At 38.4% G+C, this 22,370-nt stretch overlaps 1 protein-coding gene across 3 annotated transcripts in view; it reads right to left on the bottom strand.

The window, feature by feature from the left end:
* Positions 1-1,927: 1,927 nt before the first annotated feature.
* The window catches only part of adgra1b (adhesion G protein-coupled receptor A1b), a 148,846-nt gene continuing 128,403 nt past the window's right edge, over positions 1,928-22,370 (bottom strand). For all 3 annotated transcript variants that reach the window (XM_077582707.1, XM_077582708.1, XM_077582709.1), the window contains 3 exons: positions 14,614-14,759; positions 8,641-8,736; positions 1,928-7,052 (listed from right to left, as the gene is read on the bottom strand). In XM_077582707.1, coding sequence (XP_077438833.1) covers positions 5,636-7,052; positions 8,641-8,736; positions 14,614-14,759 — 1,659 coding nt within the window. In that variant the 3' untranslated portion in view covers positions 1,928-5,635. The remainder of the gene's footprint in view (positions 7,053-8,640; positions 8,737-14,613; positions 14,760-22,370) is intronic.

The following is a 22,370-nucleotide window of genomic DNA, read 5'->3' as shown; positions in this document are numbered from 1 at the left end:
ATGGCGGGGAGGATTGGCATTTGTTATTGGCGAGATGGGAGAAAAATGTGCAGCCAATCACAATGGAGCTGGGATAACATGGCCTATGGGGATCTGATTTAAGATTAGAAAAAGCATACATCAGTCGTCATTACCAGGAAAAATGCGTTTGTGTGCAATTTCCATCACTTGAAGTCGCTTTTCTCCTCTGACACTTAAAGAGAAAAAAGCAACCCCTCACAAAGAGACTGCTCAATCATACGTAGCCCTCCGCAGTGCCTACATTGTGGTGTGAATGCCTCAGTGAAAGTAAACGAGCGAATGTGTGCGAACCCCTGCTTGTTATTCCACATCTGATTACTCATGCATGCCCACAGGCGTAAAACATTGTCTTCGCCTAACAACACAAACGCGTTCTCGCTTGGCCTCTCGCCGCTCATATTTACTAGCCTGTTTTCAAATAGTGGGAAATTAAAATATAAGTAACTGCATGACAAAGAAACATCAATGCAACCTGAACAGATTTCCGATGAAATTAGATTTTACCAGCTACGTTTCCTTACTGTACAAGCATGCCCAAACTTTCTCAGATTTCCTGCCTCCAGGCAGCTGAGAGCTATACATCAGTATTTGCTCTCATTAAGATGGAGGCGGTTTGTTGGAATTTGGATGTCTCTGGGGTTGGTGAAGGACTCTGGTTGGTGGCCTGGTGGGTGGTGTTTGGTCGGTGCTGGATTTCACTTTCCTTTCTTTTCTTTGGTCCTTCCTCGGGTCTCCTGACGGCCTCACGACTCTGGCTGGAAGTGTTCGGTTTAGGTGAACGGTATGGGATTTTTTTAATAGGTTTTAGGCGAACTAATGAATACACACACATACACATACTCACCCACATACAAAAAAAAGGAGAAAAAAAAGGAGAAAAAAAAAGAGCAATGATGATGACATGTCAAATCGGTAAAATTACCGAATGAACAATACTGAGCTCTCCAGGAAAAAAAAAAGAAGAAAAAAAAAGAAAAAAAGAAGAAGAAAAAAAGAAGAAGAAAAAAAGAAAAAAAGAAGAAAAAAAAAAGAAAAGAAAAAAGATGGAGGCGAGAGGCGGGGCATCCCCTGGATCAGTGCAAGGCATATATAAACAAGCAACCATTCACACCTGCTTAACTCATATTCCACAAACGCAATATTAACCAAAAAATAATAATAATAATTGCCAATAATTTTTGTATTTACAATCACATGAAAAAATGTTAATACTTACCAAATAAAATCTGTAGCTCGTTTACAGTTGTTTTTGGTCTTCTGGCAGCCTCTATGACCATTAGCCATTGTTTCCAATTTTTTATTGAGCCAAGGCACATATTTTACATTAGGAAAAGAACTCTCATCACACACCAACAGACAAAAAGTGGATACACAGGTTAATAACCCTTTGCCATTTTGAGCAAGAGCACTTAATTGTTCTGCCTTTCAATAAACAGTTCATCGCCGGCATTGACAAATGAACAAAGATGGATTATTTGTAGTAATAAAATAGTTTTTGGGACTAATTAAGTCAATTTGGATGATAATCCCTCACTGTGCTACACACTGCTTGGCAATCTCAAGTCTTCATCAATTTTGAAGGGAAAACCATTTCTTTAATTTAAATGTCTCTATGTGCTGTCCGTATTGCATGTAATTTGAGATGCCCAGATGACTGTGCACAGGTTCTGGTTTGTATGAATGATGCATGTGCACGTAATGGGCGGAAGGTTTTTGCGAATACACGTACAGACGCACACGCGCACACAGCATCGAAAGCAAGACTCCGGCATGTCGAAATCCTGCCCCGCTCCGTCGGAAATCTACGTCACACGCCGTGGCTAGAGCTGAGAAAACAAAACACGCATTCATCACCACATGCTAAAGTGTCTGACTCACATGCACATTGCAAAGATACTCTCACCAGTTACATGGTGAAAAAATACATTTATTGGAATCTGTGTCAATGTAGAAAAAAGTGAAAACTGGCTTTGGGTTTTGTCACAGTACCACTGGTCAGTTTTCAAGCAGCTGCTAGGTGACCCGAAACTAAGCCGTCATGCTCATTTGGGACAGCACATCTGCTACTGCTGACAATAGAGGGCGGGTTCTACAGTGGCACTATGACACCAAACACATTGAAACAAAACACTTAGCAAATACACTTGTACAGCGATTAACAGAGACCATCCTTCTCTTAAAGAATATGTTTTGCAGGAAGAAATTTTCAATATTTTTATTAAATATGTGTTTATATGTGTGTACGTATATACACATATCCGTCACTATGTGGCCCCACTTGAGGCCGAGATCTCCAAAATAAATGCATTTTTTTTTTAAATTCAATTTTTATTTCATTTTATCAGTAGCTGTTTTTGTGTTAAAAAATACTAATGGTGAGTTTTTGATGACTCAGGATACAATGGTAAGATTTTATTTGATTTATGCCACAACTGTCTGTCTGTAATGTAGATGATCTGATCTTCTGAATGTTTTCTAATATTTGTTAACGGGTGACTTTGTGATATGGAGCCAAGTCGTTTCTGTAGGGTACTCATGCTCTCCCCTAATATATATATATATATATAAACCAAACCATATATATAAATAAATGGGCCAATGCTTTACCACTTAATTCAGGCTATAATAAATACTTTTGTCCAATACCATGGAATAAACAAACTCCAGTGACTCTATGGAAAGGGCGATTCATGCATCATCTATGAATACAACCGAGGTTTCAATTTTTAAAAAAATGGCAATGAGCATCACATGATTGCTTCTCTCCTCATTTCTAAGGAAGTCACATATTTTAATCTCAGTTATTCCTGTCTGAACAAACATTTCCAGAATAATCACACAAAAAACGGTAAGCAATGTCATTCGGACAGGCCAAATATTAGCATGGGTAGTGCATTTCTATTTCAGGAAAAAGTCTCACAACACATGGAGAATCTGCATACTTATGTTAATGGGAACAAAAATGACAACACATTAAAAAGCATTAGAAAACAAAAGTCATTTCTAAACTCAGATACTGAGTATTAAAATTGAGAGGTCAGTATTTCCCCATTACTTTATACTGTATATAGAATTATTGTATTTATAAATATTTTAAATCTGATAGAAAATAATTAACTAGGAACCATTTTTATTCACACAGACAATAGTGCACATAATAAAGAAAGACATGATGTGCATGCGCCAAGGTGTTTTTTTTTTTGTGAGAACAGGGTTTGTGGTCTTTATGCAGATTATATTATTTCTAATTTTCTGACAAAATGTGTGACTGCCGTGTAGCCACCCCAAAAAAAAAAAAAAGAAAATACCACCATTCATTAACACAGCCTCATCTGCCTTCTCTTTCAACTTACTAATCATTCATGACAAATGCTAAACCATAAACATTTGAAATTCCAAACTGGATTTTTTTGGGCTAATTTGTAACTAACGTGTGAATGGAACTAAGGCTTTGACGGAACTGATGTATGATGAATTGCAGCAGTTTTTTTTTTGGGTCAAAGGCGAATCGAATACTCATGGATGGACAATGTTAGAGAAGCAATTCATGGTTGCATAAAACTGATTTAGTGTTTGATTTGGGATTTCAAAATGAAGAAAAAAAAGGGAGGACTAATGCAATAATGTCAATTAATGTAGGTTGTGATAAGACTTAAGCCACAATATTGAATTGTGAATTAATTTGACTTTAAGGCGGGCTCTGACTTGGGCATAGAGTTGGACAGCCTGAAATTGGTGTCAGAAAGGAGAATGCTGAACCAGCTTCTGTCCACAATGGAAAATCCGCAGCATCCACTAAACAGCAGTTTTTGAATTCCACCCTGGAAGTGAAACTTTTTTTTTTTTCACATTTCCTCAAAATCTTGTGAACAGATCACTGAATCAGACTGCATCATAATTTTTGACTTTGACTTAGTTTCTGTGTATGTAAAAAAATAAAGAAAAAAACTTGTTCAGATTTTATGTTTTATATTTGCAATATATATTTTTAGACTGCTTATTAAGTAAAATTTAACATCCGATAATTCATTTGAAATATAGCTTTAAAAATCATTAGTAATTTACAATGCCTGCTATGCCTTGTGTCTTTATGTTGTTTCAATTGCGGCGACAACTGGAACAGCGTACGGTGGTGCCTTGAAATATAAGTGACCCTGCTTAGAAGTAGGGCTGGGCGAAAAAAAAATAAAAAATAAAATAAATAAATAAATATATAGGGCTGGGCGATATGAACGTTATATTCAATATAAGGTGTGAATTTTGCTGAATGTAGAGATTTTGTCTCCACCGTTATACCGCGGTAGCGCATGTTGATGACGTCATCGTATAGTGCACGTTGATGACGTCATTATACGGCCCATGTTGATGACATCATCATATCCACGTCCCGGCCTTGTGCACGGCTCGCGCTCAGCGTAACAATGGGCCATTTTGGGCCATATCGCCCAGCAAGTTTTTCGAGATACGAGCCCTCGTTCGGCCAGTTTTTTGCATTGTCTTATGAGAAAAAAATAATAAAGTGTCACTTCACAACAAGCAAAAATTTAGATTTTTACTGTCAAACTAAGTATAAAAAAAAAGACAATCACACATTATGTATTTCAAACCACCACATACGTTTTTCTTAAAGCAAAACTTAAGAACTTTCAGTTTTTGTTCGGTAGTGCTTTGCCTTAAAGAAGACCGCATTCCCATGAGGATGTTTTCCTTTTTTTTTTGTCTCCTCATACCAAACATTTGGTTTCTTTGGTTGTTTTACAGCTTTTGCCATGACAGCAGTATTTTTTCGGGGGATGTTGGAATGCATTCAACTAAGTGTTTTGAGTTACAAGTGTTGTCATTGGACAAATTAAACTCATATTTCAAGGCACCGCTGCATTTCCTTTGGGGATAAATAAAGTATCTATCAATCAGGTCTCAGGGGGTCATTAAGACAAACTCTATAATGTAGTCAGTTTGATACTGTTTTTGAAAACTTCTCTCCAGAAAAAATAAAAAAATAATCGTGACAACACCATACTCAACACACAATCAATACCACCCAGGAAAGCATGTTTGATTTCACTTTTTTCTCGTGTCTTGGATGAATATCACTTAAATGCCAAGCAACATTATTTTTGCATGTTATTTAGAAAATGTCTTGTACATATTCACAGCTGTTGGAGTGAATGGCAAAGAAAGTCGTTAAATCTAAAATTGCTGGTTTAGTTGTCTAAAACATGAACGCGATGAGTTCTTTAAAGTTTTGGTTAATTTTTATCAGTTGATGGATTCAGACTCAAAGGGTAAAAAAAAATCTTGCAGCTTGTTGCCTTTGAGCACTAACACACATATCCATACGTACAGCCATTCAATATCTTTTATACATACAGATATCTGTAGTGAGAAGGAAGAGTGGACAAATCTTCTGTTCACATTTATCTTCTGAAATGTTCATATATTTATCTTGACGGAATAGTTTAGTGAATGGGCGTTCTCCGAGGAGAACGTCATCGCAGATTTCTGTCCAGTAAAAGACCACACATACAAATATGAGGACATGATCTCACACGGATTGAGATGTTTTTATATACTCGTTTTTGGTGGCGTGAAATGGCGGCGATCCATCTCAAGACTACACAGTAGTTTCATTCTTCCAGGGTCCAGTGCGTATATTCCCTGTACTGTCCGAGCTGTAAAGGAGCCCCTCGTGCAAGCCCCCCTTTAGAATCCCATTCTGATTGGGTGGATTCTGCGGGTGAGATTGTCTGCGCGGGGCGTGCATTTCCAAATGGTGATGCGTGATTGGTTCCTCCTCCGCCACTTTGCTGCAACCGCACAGGAAGACGCCGGCGTCGGCTGCCTCTGCCGGGCACAGGGAAGGGAAAATGTCCGCCTTGGCGCAGCACACGTGCCGATGGCAGGGATTGTGACACGCCAGGGCCTCGTGTGCGGTCGCGGCCGCCGCGTGGCACGTATGATGCCCCTCGTGGAGGCCCTCGTGGACCTGATGCGGACACGTGTGGATGTGACGCTCGTGGGCGCTGTGCGGGCTGTCAGTGTGTGAGCTGTGCACGCTGCCTCCATCAACATTGGAGGGGATATGGTAGGCGTATTCCCTCTCGCCGCCAGCGCCACAAACGCCAGTGGCGGACCGCCGGCTGAAATGGCGGCCTTTAGTCCTGCTGCTCTTCAAACAGGGGTGCAACTGGATTCCCGGCCGGTAACTCTCAGGATCGGCGTGGAGCAGCACGTGTGTAGCGGTAGGCTCCTCCTCCATTAGCTGCTGGCTGTGCAATGCAGCGCAACATGGAGTCACAGGTGTCAGACATGTCACATGATTTTGCGATGATGGAAGGGCAGCGTGTTTACAGTGACCTACGCCGCCATGACTGCAGCTTATCACGGCTTTACACGGGGAATCGTGGCGGCAGTGACTGTGACCATGGCCGTGCAAAGGCGTATCTCCGTTCACGTTGACTTTCGGCGGCGCTTGGCCCGTCCCGTGCGCCCCGGGGCAGCTGTCGGCTCGCCCTCCGGGACAGCAAGAACACCAGCAATGCCAGACGTCGTCCCGTTTGGCACAGTGATGGATGAGGATGAAGAGGCCGAGCGTGACGGAGAAGGCACCGTACAGGCAGCTGAAGATCATGTCCAGGAAATGACCCTGCGACACAGCCAGCGCCCCAAAAGTCCACGTGGCCAGGAACAGGAAAAGCGTGAAGGCCGCTGTGCGTAATTGGGCCTTGAAGGAGTGCTCATTGGCCAGCAGGGCGGGATTAACCGGGACACCCGGGCAACCGGCGGGACAGTGGCTCCCTGTGGGTTGGGCGGGCAGGGCGCCAGGTTCGGCCACCTGCTGGCAATGAGTCGGCACGTCGACGGAGGCCAACCTTTGTTGCTCTTCTGTCAGACGCTTAAGCTCGTACTTCTTCTCAGGGCGGCGTCGCAGTTGAATGAAGGTGCAGAGGAAGTAGATGCACGTCACCAGGACGATGAGGGCCACCGGGCCGAAGAAAGCGCCCAGACTTGGCTCCCAGGCCATCCAGCAGCTGCAGCAATCATGAAAGCAAAATCAGACAATAATGCAAACAGCTGGTAGTCAAAATAAGATTGTCTTCATTCAAACGTCTACCTAAACTACAGGAGACATTTATATTGACATGCAACATGCCCTGCTCGATGATGAGTACAATCACAGTAATATGCAATATGTACTGTATATATTTAATTTACAATTAAAATTTAAATGATTGATTATTATAGCATTTACTAGACTTTTCCGATAACCGATCAACGAGTTTGAAAAAAAAAAAAAACAACAATCTTATATTCGATTAGACGATGGAGAAATACAGGGTAACACAAAAAAAAAACGGGAACTTTTTAACAATCCAATAAAACCAAGAAGAATGATATTTTATTCATAGTAATTGAAACCTTATAACATGGCATTTACAATCAAACAATGACAGAATCCAAGCTATTCCAGCTGAGATGTTGCAGCGGTCAATGAGGAATCTCAACAGCAGATTTCAATGGATTCGCACATGAGGATGTCATCTACAGGACGTACTAAAAAAAAAAAAATTCCAACATTGTTTCTTAAATGGCATGAATAAAATATTTTCTTCCATCACTCTTGGTTTTATTGGAATGTTAAAAAGTTCCCATTTTTTGTGTCACCCTGTACAGTGTTCCCTCGCTATCCACTTATCGCGGTCTCGCTGATTTTTGGTGTGCAATTTTGCATATATATATTTTTTTTTGACTAATGTACCTATTTTATAAAATTTATGAAGGTTTAAACATAGAGAATGTTTTAACAAGAGAGAAATGTGAGAATATGTAAATGCCTTGACGAGAAAAGTGTCTAAACTTTGTGGTGAGGGTTTTTAGAACCTTAAAACATTTATGATAAATGTAAAACATAGAGCTAGCTACTTCGCGGATTTCATTTATTGCGGGAATTTTTTGGAACTTAACCCCAGCGGAAAACGGAGGGAACACTGTACATCTACTTAAAAATCTTTATATACTTATCATTATTGTTTGTACTGGCAAAGGCTGAAATGCATGAGCATTTTTTTTTAATCAACCGATCATGTTAAACTAAAAGCCTTTTATTCGCATCGACTTTGAGTGCCTCGTTTTCCTGTTTTTTGAAGTGCTTTGCTGATTCCTCCACTGAAGAGCACCAATGAGACATTTTTTTTTTAAAACAATCCAATACATCCTAGTTGTGCTCCTGCATGCTCTGATTGCTTGAACTTTTATATTTACTCTACAGTCGGATAGGGACTTGCCCGGCCCACAAATAGAAAAAAAAATGTTGTATAATTGACACCAATTGAAATTCATGGGAAAACAACGAATAAACACCCAAATTAAAAAAAATAAAATAAATGCTGATAAACATTAAATATAAAATGTAATATCTTATTTCATGGACCTGATCAATTAAGTCATTAATTGATTACAGCCGATCACCGATTTATTGTCCAATCCCGATCCACCCAATTTGATCGGTATAAAGTCTAGTATACTACTTACTATGCACCGATCTGATCATATTTACATTTATAAACTATTCAAGCCCAAAGTTTTCATTCAACTCAAAATTCAGATATGTGAACTTACTATGGTGCTTGCTCCCCGCTGCCGTAGTTGTCAAGGTTGACAGCTGCGGTGACCCCGCAGATGATGAGGGGCACTCCATCACTAACTAAATAAAATCTGTAAGAGATGATAAAAAAGGGCTTTGTATTATTATTATTATTATTATATTATTTGAATGAATACAATCATGAATGCATTTGAAAATGTTGGACTTATAACCATTAATCAAAGTTAACACATAGAAACAATTTTGCTGTGATTATATGCAAACTTCAAAATTATACAGTATATATATATATATATATATATATATATATATATATATATATATATATATATATATATATATATATATATATATATAGTTTATCCTATTTGGGGCCACCGTGAACTGGAGCCTGTCAGAGCTGGGGAGAAAAAAGCCTGTCAACTCAGTTTAACACAGTTACTAAGTATAATAGCATTAATATAATTATTATTCATTATATATATGTATTATTCATACAAAACTGAACTAAAAAAAAATAGCTTACTAAAATTACTAGAAGAGTGTACAGAGCAAGAACAAGACTTTCAAAACCATGATTTTAAAAAGACTTAATCAGTCCTTAATCATAGGCATGGCTAAAGAGCGTGGTTTAAAACCTGGATTTAAAGGCATTTAGACTTAATTGGTATGTTTTGAATCATAATTCTTTCATATTATTCACTCTGATAAGATACCAGCAAATTGGGTGACTATATTATACAGTACAGAGAGAAAAAAAATGTTTTCATGGGTGATTTTGTGGGACGCTTATTATACACGAGAGTGTGTTTGTTATATATTATATTTATTAAATTTCCACTGCATTTTTAAACAAAGAGTGCTATCTGGAGGAGTCATAAAATATTACAAGTGATTAATGAAGCTTCATTTGTCCACCACTTTGTCTGTACATAGAACTTGTAATTGTAAAAAAAAACAAAAATGAGAGTACAAAATGTTACATTTTTTTACTCGATTGTTCTACAGAAGTTGGATTCTAATTAGTTGAGAGTTTTTTTTAGATTCCGTTTTGACTCCTGTAAGAATTTTTGGAGTGGAAAAATCAGTGCGCATCTTAAAATGTCAAAATTGTGTTTGCGGCTGCAAGGAGGGGATCTTACAGGTGGATGAAATCTTACCTGGATGCAATATTGTTCATTTCTAATTATTATTGTTTTTTAAATGTACTCATTGGTGTTGCACTAGGAGTAATTCAACTCCCACTGTGATGTATACATTGTGTTGCACATCATAGAACCATATCAAGACAAACTAGTTACTTTTTTGTGTGCGTTTTTTTAATTTAATTTTTTCGCGAACTTGTGTCTGTAGTTGGATTGGAATATTTCCTATGACTATGAAGTCCAAGCCCTTACAGATTGAGATACATTTAATAATGCTATGCATGGTGTTAGGTTGAAGCAAACCAACATAGTATTTTACTATCATTTTATGGAAATAAGAAAAGCAACACTTTGTTTTGATTCACTTCCCTTTAGTATTGCACCTTTCCGTGAAATTTATGTTACACTTTCTCAGGGTGAAATTGAGGCCATGAATGCGAAGATGGTATCGCGTTTCTATCTGTTAACTTCAGGCAAAGTTCTCTACACAATATGCTAGCATGTGTTTAGTTATCTGTCATCTGCCGCCTGATAAGGAAAGATTTTAATTGTAAAACCCCAGTGCCATTGATGCTCGTTTCACAGCAAGTAAATATCGAGGGCTGGTGTCTGGTCGGTGCTGGATTTCACTTTCCTTTCTTTTCTTTGGTCCTTCCTCGGGTCTCCTGACGGCCTCACGGCTCTGGCTGGAAGTGTTCGGTTTAGGTGAATGGTTTGGGATTTTTTAATAGGTTTTAGGTGAACTAATGAATACACTCACACGCACGCACGCACACATACTCACCCACATACAAAAAAAAAAAAGAAAAAAAAAAAGAGCGCAATGCCGATGACATGTCAAATCGGTAAAATTACCGAATGAATAATACTGAGCTCTCCAGAAAAAAAAAGAAGTAAATATCAAGGGCTTAAAATTGTGTGCAGAAACTAAGCTAATCCCCAGCAGCTCCCTCCCCACTGTGTCCTTGTGCTTTCCCTTTGCCCCGTCGTCCACTTTCCTCCATAACACTATGCTATTTCCTCTCCCATCCTGTTCAATCTCCACCTTTGTCACTGGTGTAACCTTTACAGCACTCCATCTTCCTCCATTCTCCTCCCTTTCACAATATGTCCCTCGTCACACAGCAGGCGTCGCGAAAATTCAATTATAATCAAGGTGCTTGTCTGGGTCGTTGGTACTTTGATTGGGGGAGGCATGGAGGGGGTTGGGTGATTGTGAGGAGGGAAATAGGGAATGTGGTTGGAGATGGTAGTGGCTGGCATTACCAGCCTGTCACTGCTTCTGAGTAGAACAGTTCCCTTAGGAGCTTCCATCCCCCACCAACAGAAAGCCATTTACCCTCCTGTCAGCAAGATACGTGTAAATGAGAATAAGCGGTAAAATGTTAAAGCGCCTGACTTCTTTAACCTCAAGCTCGCTGCAGCACATGTCTTACATGTTGTTTTAATATGTGCAAAATGATTGCACACCCAAATGAAAAACAACAACAACAAAACCTTTCAACACAAGAGAAAGGTCAGTGATATTTGAGTGGGACAACAATAATCTAATCTGGGTCAAACATGTCCTAAAACATGACAAATATTGAAAAACAATAGCAATGCTATTAAAACCCTGGAGAACCCACGGGGTCAAATTTGGCCCCTATAAATTCTGCTACTCAAATAACAAAGACCTCTTTATTATTATTTTTACAAATTTAACTTAAAAAGTCCAGAGTGCCACTTCTGACCCCTGCATGGGGCCATCTAGTGGATGAATATTGCGCTTACATGTGCGGTGGTGGTGACAAGATGGCTGGCAACATGCTGTTTTGTTGAGCTGGAAATCAATCCAAACAAAACCATCTTCTCAGCAAACCATCAGAGGCTAAAATTGTTTGTTTTTTTGTTAATCTATATCATATCATGTTGCAGAATGCCAAGGAGTATGTTTTATATATATATTTTAATAAATTAGCAACTCTGAGCTAGTTCAAAAAATAAGGGTTAAAATTTAAAAAACATATATTGTGGTGTTCAGTGAATTTATAGCAGTCATTTAATGTATAATTCATAATTTTCCAAAGAAGAAAAGGGTTCTTGGGTTCTCCAGGGTTAATAATGACAATAATAATATTCAACAAATACAAGTGACCTGAACATTTGGCGAGGTATTAAACAACATAAGGTGAAGCAGATTTCTGACAAAATTGGCTACAATTGTTTTCTTGATATACCATCAGATGCTGTCAAGATTGAAGGGACAGGGAGGTAGATCAGCAAGAAATAGGTTTGATAATGGGCATGGGGGAGCCGGTGATTGGAGAATGGGGGGGTAGGAAGAGAAATTGATTTGTCTCCCGCCGCTAAGTCTTATTGCATGAGCATGTCTGACAGGGACCATTACAGTCAATCACCACGGATCAACATGGATGCAGTGCTGCATGATCCAATCGCTTGCCCCCGGACGAATGATCTCATTCGCAAGCAGTGCATGATGGTCGCCACTGCAGAAAGTTACACATTTATATGCCGAATCATGAAGGTATCGGCGGATATGCTTTGTTAGAAGAAGGCTGTTTAGAGGTAGTGAATGTCCTCCTGTCTTTTTGTGGGCCTTGATAGGATCTGTGCTCATGTGAGAAAAGCCTTTACTGGTGCACAGAGCATGTGCAACATTCAAAAAGACCATGAAGACGACAGAATCATTTGTGCCCAATGATGAAGTCCGGTATCTGCTGTGTAGAAGTATAAAAACTACAAAGATATTGAGTTACAGTCATGCCACTCAAAATATGCCAAAATAATGGATCACATATCAATCAAAATTACAGCTTAACAATTGCAGCTAGGTCTGGAAAAAAAAGTCGGATAAGTCTACGTTAACAATAGGTCGACTTATATTTTCTGCTTCGAAGATCCGCCGGAAACATGTTTGCACTGCCGTCTATGTTTCTATACGGACGCACACGGTGGATAGGATGTTATTGAGCTCATTGTAGCTAAGATGCAGTTTGACTCTACTTAGTCTGGAAGTGACTTTTAAGACACTATTAGAAGTGTAATGTAGCTATAATGATGTATGTGTGTACAAAAGGGTGGTTAGTGTTTGTTTACTTTATATGGTAATCGCTAGCGCACTAATGCTAATCACGATTGCTAACCGTTAGCGTAGGCTAATTTTGTTGGTGTTCAATAATGTATATGTACAAAAGATAATGAGAAGTTATAGCCACACAATCAACAAAAGTCAGACTTTTCCGACTTCAAAACAGGAAGTGTGTACGGGAACGCCCACTTAAAAAGTCGGAAAAAAAAAGTATCCCGACTTCACCGACCGACTGTCACGCTACAATGGCGACCACTATGGAAGCAAATACCGTGAATGGTAAAACACACTTTACTTGAGTACAAAACTAGATAGCTTTTTTCATTCATTAATATTCGACGTAACTTCACATAACACAACATACGTGACAGTATGCCGCTATCTCTCTGCATGAAATTATACGGTGAAGTCCAAGGAATACTAACGAAATAAGATAAATTCATAAATGAAGCAAAATTGCGAGAAGGCAAGTTTGCTTGAGGTCAAAATGTGTTTTGAGGACCAAAACAAAAAACTAATTGTCACTATCCGCCATTTTGGTTGTTTACTTTCACCTCGAATGCTTTCAGGTCAGAATTGGGAAAAGCCAACTGGGATACGTCAGACTTCCCACCTTCCTCGAATGCAGCATAAGCACTTACGGAAGTAGGTTTTCATCCGCCGGTGTAATCATCACCAAATGGGTGAAGTACCAACGGACCTCTCTGTTAGAAAGGCCCACATTGTTGATATATTAGTCGTTGTTGGAGTTTCAGTCATTGATGGAGTTTTCTGTCGGTTTTGAAGGGGAAAATAACCATGGTTTGATATGTCCACATGTAACCTCTTATATAAGGATATGTTGTTGTCCTGAACTGTTGTACGAATCCAGGTGCCCAACAATTTGTAAATAAAAGACGGAATCAACCTGGGAACTCTTCCTTGTTTATATTATAGTCCTCCCTGCTTCGGAAACATGTTTTCGAGGGTGCCTGGGAGTGAATGCCTTGTTTATACTACAGTCCTCCCTGCTTCGGAAACATGTTTTCGAGGGTGCCTGGGAGAGGGCTTGGCCAGCCCGGTTTCTCACGCTCACAACTTTTTGTTAACGAATAAAAAACGGAGCGGCACGCGGTGTGGGTAGAGTCAGGTGTGGAATACGTACGATCGCCCAGCTGTTTTGCCGCTCGTTCTACCCGGACCGTCGGCTCTCCGGTCTAGTGTCAAGGTAAGCGCTGATGATGACCATATTATGCTGCTTAGCGTTGAAGTGTGTTGATTGCTGTTTGCGGGGAATAAAAGGCACATTTGTCCTAGCACAGTATATCAGTTTCTGTGTATTCATTGTTACCGCCGATCACTCACGATCCTGCATGAAAATATAAAAGTGAAGTAGTGTTTTCCACATAACAGGTTTGTATCTGCCGTAGTCTGCTAATAAATGGACGGCAGGCTGCAGTTGAGATAGCTCAGGTATAGATGCACCCTCAGTGTTGCAAAATGTATTGAGGTCCCAATTGATTTGTTGTGGTCTTGCATGATGACACACATGATTCAACCTCTTTTGTTTATTTGTTTGTTTGTGAATTTACAAGTGTAGCTTTCCTCCAGATTTAGAACCCTTTCCCCTTTGCCCAACCTGAGAGACATTCAAACTGGGAGGCACAGCTATAATTCATTGCAGTGGAGAAAATGCAAGACCGACACACACACACACATGCACCAACACCAAGCAGTCAAGGTTCGAGAGAACCGCACAGAAATCAATGTACCTCAACAGTGGCTGTTTAGGCGGCCTCGGTGGGTCACCATCTTGGCTCTGCAGAGGCTTCTTAGTCACCTGCTTATAAATGTTCCTGGCTGTCACCCCAAGCCACAGCATGGTCGCTAAAGACGAGTAGTGCAGCACAAACCCGACCTGAAATGGTAAAAGATGGAAAATTGCTACAATTACTGTCTTGACCTGTCTGAACATTTGCTTGTACATTCTGTACATTTGTCAGGAATAAAAGTTAGTGACTTGAACACATGAAATTCAAAGTAGAAAAGTGAAGGAGGAGCAGCTCTCATAAATATCAATGTCATGCCAAGAGTGTCTCTTTGAATGCTTTCCTTCCAGACCTTAACGTTCTGTGTCCTTCACTAAAGAGACTATCGAGCACAACAGAGTAAAAGGTTGAATAAGTGCAAGGTTGTTGATAGCATTTTGGTGCAGTTTTACATTTGGATACTGAGCAGCTCCTTATCAGTTACGCTAGAGGACATCAAGGGTGCAGCCGGAATAACAAATTAGAATATAAATGATAGTCACGTTGGCAACTATCTTGTGAAAAGGATGCACTGTAATGCATACCTGCACTCTCTTTCTCGTTTGAATATTCATAAATCACATTTGAATGGGAGAATTGATCCAACTTTGTCAAAAGGCTTTGACAGTTCATCACAATCAATTTTAAAGTGGAGAGGGGGACTGAGCGTGACAGGAAAATATTAAAAGACCAAAGCCTTTCTTACACAATCAGATTGCTCCGTAGCAACCTGAGATGATCAATCACATGCTTTCTTATAGGCCCTGGCAGGGACCAAAGCCAGTTTACATGAGTCCGGGGCCCTAATTGGATGTGTCCTTAAGCATGTTATGGAGAGCAGAAGACGGCCAGTGTGTCAATCAGTGTGTTGGAGTATGCACACTTCTAAGCATCATTAGTGGCAAGAAAAGAGAAATATGTGGGCTTGTGGGTATTTTTAGAGCAGTCCAAATATTGAAGGTAACATGAATATCATTTTCTGGTTTCTACCTTCTTACGTATGTTGGCCATCTGGCAGTGCATTTGCAAGATCATCAAACAAAATCCGAACTTCAGTTGGGTTGAAGTTTTGAAAGTTTATTTTTACTGATTTCATGGAAGCTAAGGGCCCATGTTATTATTATTATTATTACTACAGCTTAAGCCACTGATTTATATTTAACAATCCTATTATACAGTGCGTAACAAATGAGTACAGCCTAGGGCTGAACAATTGATTGGATTCAAATCGACATTGCAATGTAGTAAAAAAGAAAAAAAGACAAACAACAACAAAAATTGTTTCTTTTGGTCGGTGGTCTCTATCATAATAATGAGAAACCAGCAAACTAGTGTGATTTACAGTATAGCTTTAATGAAAGACAGAAAATTATCTCTAGTCTGCCAAACGCTGCAATTTTACTATTGAGATGACTCGATCTGAGAAGTTGAAACCAATCTTAGCTGGAAACCTAGAACAAATATTAAATATTGAAGGCAATGACTGCCTCACTGAGCAGCACATTGATCACAAAGTCAACAAAGGATGAGCTTGAAACAGCCAACTGGAATCTAATTAATGTTTTTTTCCACTAAAGAGCACCAGACTGGCAAATGTAGTCTCCCTACTCACACTGTTAGAGGTTTTTAATGACTTGTTTACTGACCTTTTTGACCGCTTTTCTTATTGTAGAACTCAGTTCTTGCAGCGATGCAAAGTTTTTTTTGTTTTTTTTTAATCTTTCAGGTGAATTTTGCATTTCAGCTGAGATGACATTATACAGAAATGCAAAAATCTATCATATGATATTAGTAGTGTAGTAGCAGTGAAAAAATAGAAGAAATGAGCAACTCCTCTCACTTATATATAACTGTTTAAAGCCCATTTAGGAAATATTGACTTGTTGTTACAGAACAACAAAATATTTAATTGAATAACTGAATGAATCAATGCACAAGATTGTATATTCTGTTGAATTTGGGTAAAAAATACAATTCTGTTGTATGCCATTAGAGTAGGAACATTAGCCTTGATTTTGTTTGATTGTAGCAAGTACTAAGTGTGAGAGAAGTGTTTATTTGTTGGTTGACTTATTGGTTAGTTTGTTAGCAAGAATATGCAACACTGTTGAAAAATATTTATAAATAATGATACATATTGATTAAAACATTTTCTCTTTACATTATTTGAGATACTCTGGCTTGAATAAAATAGTCCACTTTCGAATAAAAAAATATTACCATCTAGCCATTTGGAACATTTTAAATGATCTATGAATGTGGTAGCATAGGAACAACCACATGCTTCCAGTGCTATGCTAGGGTTAAAACCCCTACATACTTTTTTTTTCTTGCAGTGGGCAAGAACAACAACAAAATTATTTCAGGACATTTATATCGGTGAAATCTTCCCCATGTGTGTGTGTTATATCATTTAGGCAGCTGATCCTCCAAATTATTTGATATTGGTTCTGCCCGGGGGAAAAAAACTAAACAAAAACAAAAGACAGACAGAAAGACAACAATTCTGCATTAATCACAATCAACCAACATTTCTGAACAATCAGGCATAATTAACAAACAAACAAACACAAAAACAGCTGTTGGGGCAAAAAAAAAAAAAAAGTAATCCTGTCCTTTCAGTTCTGGAATCAAAATAAATTTCAATATTTGCCAGAAAAGTAAAGTTCCTGGACTGGCGTCCCAAAAGATATATTTCAAACCCAAACTACAAAGTCCTTCAGTGTGGGCCATACTATCATCCAGCACTTCTACAAAGAGATCCTGTGGTATTTGTTTGTCAGTAGAAGAGAATTAATGGCTGCTTCACCATGACAACACACATGCTCACAACACTTACTACCTGAGAAAAACATCGCAGTGCTGCAGCAACCCCACTATTCACCCGACCTGACTCTGTGTGAATTTCTTTGTTGTTGTCCTCTTTCCCATGTTCAAAGAAGTCATCAGTTTTGAAAACGTGGAAGACGACAAGATGGCCATGAAGACTGAGCTGCAGAAGATCTCAGAAGAATCACTCCAGGAGTGCAAGACAGCGTGACAGAGAATGCTGGGAAAGTGCGTTAAGACTCCAGGGGATTGACTTCAAAGAGTAGTTGGGATTTGAAATATGTCTTGTGTGACAGCAGTCCTGGAACTTTTATGACACACCATGTATAACAGCACTGACAACTTGATCAGAGTAGTTGCAATGTTAGCATGTCTTAATGCCAGAATCTGGAATCCATCTAAACTTTGTTCTCAGGCTATAATCAATGTACGGTATTTGTTTTGCAATGTTTTTGATGACAACTAACCAGTACGCTGGGATTATCTTACATTTAGGAGAACATCCTTCCCAAATCACTTCAGATTTTGGAATAAATATTGTTTTCTTCACTAGTCCCATCTGATTTCATGGCAGCATTTTAATGATGAGAACCTCTTAATAGAAACTTTAACCAGTCAAATGTAGGTCAGATTCATAGAAAAGTTAGCGGATTTTTAATGGCTTATTTAACTTTTATCACACTCACTGAACCACCCCTTTAATATTTCATCCACATTTAGTTGAAGGCTAGCATGGAATATAACAACAAGGAAACTTGAAGTGAAATGGTGCTTCAGCGGTTAGTAGGCTACAAGGAAGCAGAAAACTCATAGCATGTGACAACTCAATGTCAACGGGATTCCTGTTCGAATAATATAGTCAGGCAATGCCATAGTGGTAAGAAGTTGATGAAAGAATAATGGATCATGCAGTTACATGGGAGAGAGACCAAATTTTGCCAAACACAACTGTATTTGTCTCAAGCTTTCAGTATGAAGGTTAGGACTCAAACCAACTGAACTCTAGAATCTGTGGAAGAACTCTTGCTGATTAGTTTTCATTTAATAGGATTCACTCCAGATAAAATGGAGTTCATATTTAACAATTATCTAAACTTAGTTCTTCATTATGAAGCTGGGTCCCAAACCCTGTGGGCTGATCACCTGTCAGTCATGGGGTCGACCCACTTGCATTGCAGGTGTTAAAAGAGACACTAATATTTTGTAATATGCTTTCGTCACAACCCTAAATTCAAGAATTACAACACAATTTTTTATGCTTTTTTTTTTTTCCTTTCCTGAAATTGCTTGATTCAAGGGGGCAGTGCTGTTTCAAGTAAACTAGTCATTTCTTTTCTTGTCCTGTCTACTGTGGACCCAGTGCTGAGTACTGCTTTGGTTATCATGATGACGAGAGGAACAGCTAATGAGAACTACAAAGTAGATGTGGTCCTCCGTAAAGACAGCCCATATTGTATTTCACTAATGGAGGCAGCACAATGTCACAAAGCCAGCAAATTACACTTGTCATTTGAAATGCGGGCAAATGCAGCGGACATATCGCCAAACACAAATAACCCTCAGGCCTTCTTCTATGACAGTGAAAACATCACCAAATGGATACAATCAAGTATGTGTCACTTATCAGACACTAGCACAACAATAATCAGTGCATCAAACAAAACTCATCAAACAAAACTCAATGTAGTAATGTTTTACCTTTTAGCTTTGATATAGTGTTTTCCAAGTGCAGTTCAGTGGCGAGTCACATGACTTTGACTAGACTTACTTTACTTCAAATCTAGTGTTTAATATATATATATATATATATATATATATATATATATATATATATATATATGTATCATGTGTGCCACCAATCTGGCGAGATCAACGTTGATCTGTCTGACTAAAGTAAGCTAGCTAAGTTAGCTAGACAGTTTAGCTCATCAATAGCTGGTCAAAGATGAACTTCAAGTCAATTATGACTTTGACTAGACTTACTTTACTTCAAATCTAGTGTTTAATATATATATATATATATATATATATATATATATATCATGTGTGCCACCAATCTGGCGAGATCAACGTTGATCTGTCTGACTAAGGTAAGCTAGCTAGGTTAGCTTGACAGTTTAGCTCATCAATAGCTGGTCAAAGATGAACTTCAAGTCAATTATGCCTTTACTTGAGAAGACAAAGTGGTACACATTATAGAGACTGATATCTGGCAACTGTGGCATTAAAAATGGAGATAGCAATTTTAGCATAGACGTAGAGGGGCTTCTCTAACACAAGTAAATGGACTGAACTTCATAAAGCAACAACCTACAAAAGGGAACACAGAATGGAAACATATTTCAATATTTACTGTATCATCACAGTAGGTGCTAGTAAGTGTTAGCTTTCAACACTAATGCAAACGTTCACAAAAAATGTATTCTTCTAAATAGTAATATTAATAATACATTTTATACATTTATTTCCTATACTTAAGTTGTTGTCTGTTTAATTTTTGGAGACACAAATGCACTTTTTGTGTGTTAATTTTTTATGTTTTAGCTATAAATGTTTTTGTTATGATCAGTCAAATAACATTTTCTCACTCCTTTGTAAGTTGTGACTAAGCAAGATTGTATGACGTGACTTGCTTGAAATTTGCTGGCACCTTTTTTCTACAGCAACTTACTTAATAGTAAGGGACTTACTCTAAACTTGAAGGTTATGACTTGAGACTTGCAAATATGTGACTTATTCTCACATCTACTGTGGTCTGACCTTTCTTGCCGTCTGTGTCGCAATTTTGCTAAATTCTGAACGGCAGACACAGTTTCATAAATAAAAAAACAAATTAACAGACAATAACTTGGTAGTGTAATTTCTCACTTAATGGGTGGGTAGATATTTCAGAGACCTACCAATTTGCATAAGAGCAATTTAAAAAGTTAAATGTCCTGTTTTTATTGTATTTTCTATTATTCATTTTTCTTACCTATGTGGAATCAAGATTAGTGTACATTTAGATCTACTGCAAATTTGAAATCACTATCACTTACTGAACACCTGCAGCAGACACACCAAAAGCAACATCATATACAAGCTGGTAAAAATATGGAGTTCACAACAATGTCCAGTAACAACACTATAGAAACAGCAAATGCTCTTTAATTTGCCCAGGACTGTCTATTCCCCAAATATCCTCAAAATGAAGTAACCTCAGCATTATTCCACAGCCTGCCACAAGCCAACATTTCTCTCTTCTCGTGGTTTATGCGCCTCCAAGCGTTTGCTGTCGTTTTGATTTACTAAGGTGTTGTTTGGCTAGACTTGTGTATAAGATCGATCGCCTTATGTTGATGACATCCAGCTTGCAATGAGAGGGTATATCCATACGATCTCGTAAATCTGTATCTCCGCTTACACTGGAGTTACATTGGCAGAGATATATACGGTGTGCACAATTATTAGGCCAGTGAGTATTTTGGCCATATCATAATTTGTATGTATATTTTCATACACCAAGATGTATACATTTCAATTCTCATTGGATTTCAGCATATCAATTGATTTGTATTTGTGTAATGAGACATGCTGTTGCCTAAGGAGATCAAACACCCTATAACAAGCAGTGCGTAATTATTAGGCACCTTCTTTTCCTCAGGCAATGTGGGGGGTATAAAAAAAAAGAGATTAAACTCACTTGGAAAAGTAAAAAATGGTCAGAAGTCTTTCAGAGGTATGCAGCACTATCGAAACAAAAGTGTTGTTGCAAATAGACAACAAGGTTGCAAGGAACATGTTGAGAATAGAAGACAAAAATGACTGTAACTGCCAAAGATTTGAGAACAATCAATCGCAAACTACCGGGAACCTATTATCCTCCAGTGTTGTCTTATTCCACAAATGCAACCTGCCCAGAGTGCTGAGAAGTACAAGGTGTACAAGGTGGTCAGTGCTCGTGGTCGGTTCGTTTCCCGTACATCTCTTTTCGGAGGGTAATCCAAAACTTATAAGATCCTGACGTCTACAACATGGAGTGTTCAGCCAAAATACATGCAAACACAACATAAACAGGACCGAGGGTGCTGTGACAATGACCAGATGGTAATTATACCCGCTGGAGTTGCGTGCGGGATTAATACTGTCGATGCCTCTGATATCACTAAGATTGATTCTCAAACTTAAATATTGATACGTTTGATACATCAGGCATTTGAGGCATTGTATCATGTATGATAATTAAATGAATTGCTTATAATTATATAATTATATAAATAAATAAATAAATAATATTAAATAATAATAATAATAAATAATAATAATAATATAAAAAATATATATAATTATATATATATTATTATATTATATATAATAATAATAATAATAATAATTAATAATTATAATTATAATTGTGAACAGACAATTGAGGGAAGGCAGATGGAACTGAAAGCAGCGTTCATCAATATCATGGCGGCTCCATAGTGTGCAGTTAGTGCAGGTGTTGGCCCCCTTCTGAGATGAGAGGAGGATTCTCTGTCACCGTTGATGTTTCATCATCACCAAATTCCCACCAGTGATCACTTATAAAGGCTCTGTGAACACTTATTAATGCACTTTGACAATGACAGATTCCAACAGGGTGGTTTCAAAACAGATGTGTCAGTTAACACCAGGTCTTAGAATGCATCTCTTTAGTGTAACTCCACCGCTTGGGTTAAAATTTATCTGTTATTTTATTTCTTATTACACACATTATTGAAAGGAGATGTACTTATTGTACATTACACAATGCGGGAGCAACTGAAAGCAAGGCTTTATCTACCACCTTTTGTATTTAATCTTGAGTGAGAGACAGTAAGTAAAAGCTGGACAGCAGACCACAGTGAGCTAAAAGGACAATAAAATGACTA

Source organism: Vanacampus margaritifer, chromosome 12 (genome assembly GCF_051991255.1).
Source record: "Vanacampus margaritifer isolate UIUO_Vmar chromosome 12, RoL_Vmar_1.0, whole genome shotgun sequence".
Classification (NCBI taxonomy): Eukaryota; Metazoa; Chordata; class Actinopteri; order Syngnathiformes; family Syngnathidae; genus Vanacampus; species Vanacampus margaritifer.
This window is presented reverse-complemented; position numbering and strand designations above follow the sequence as displayed.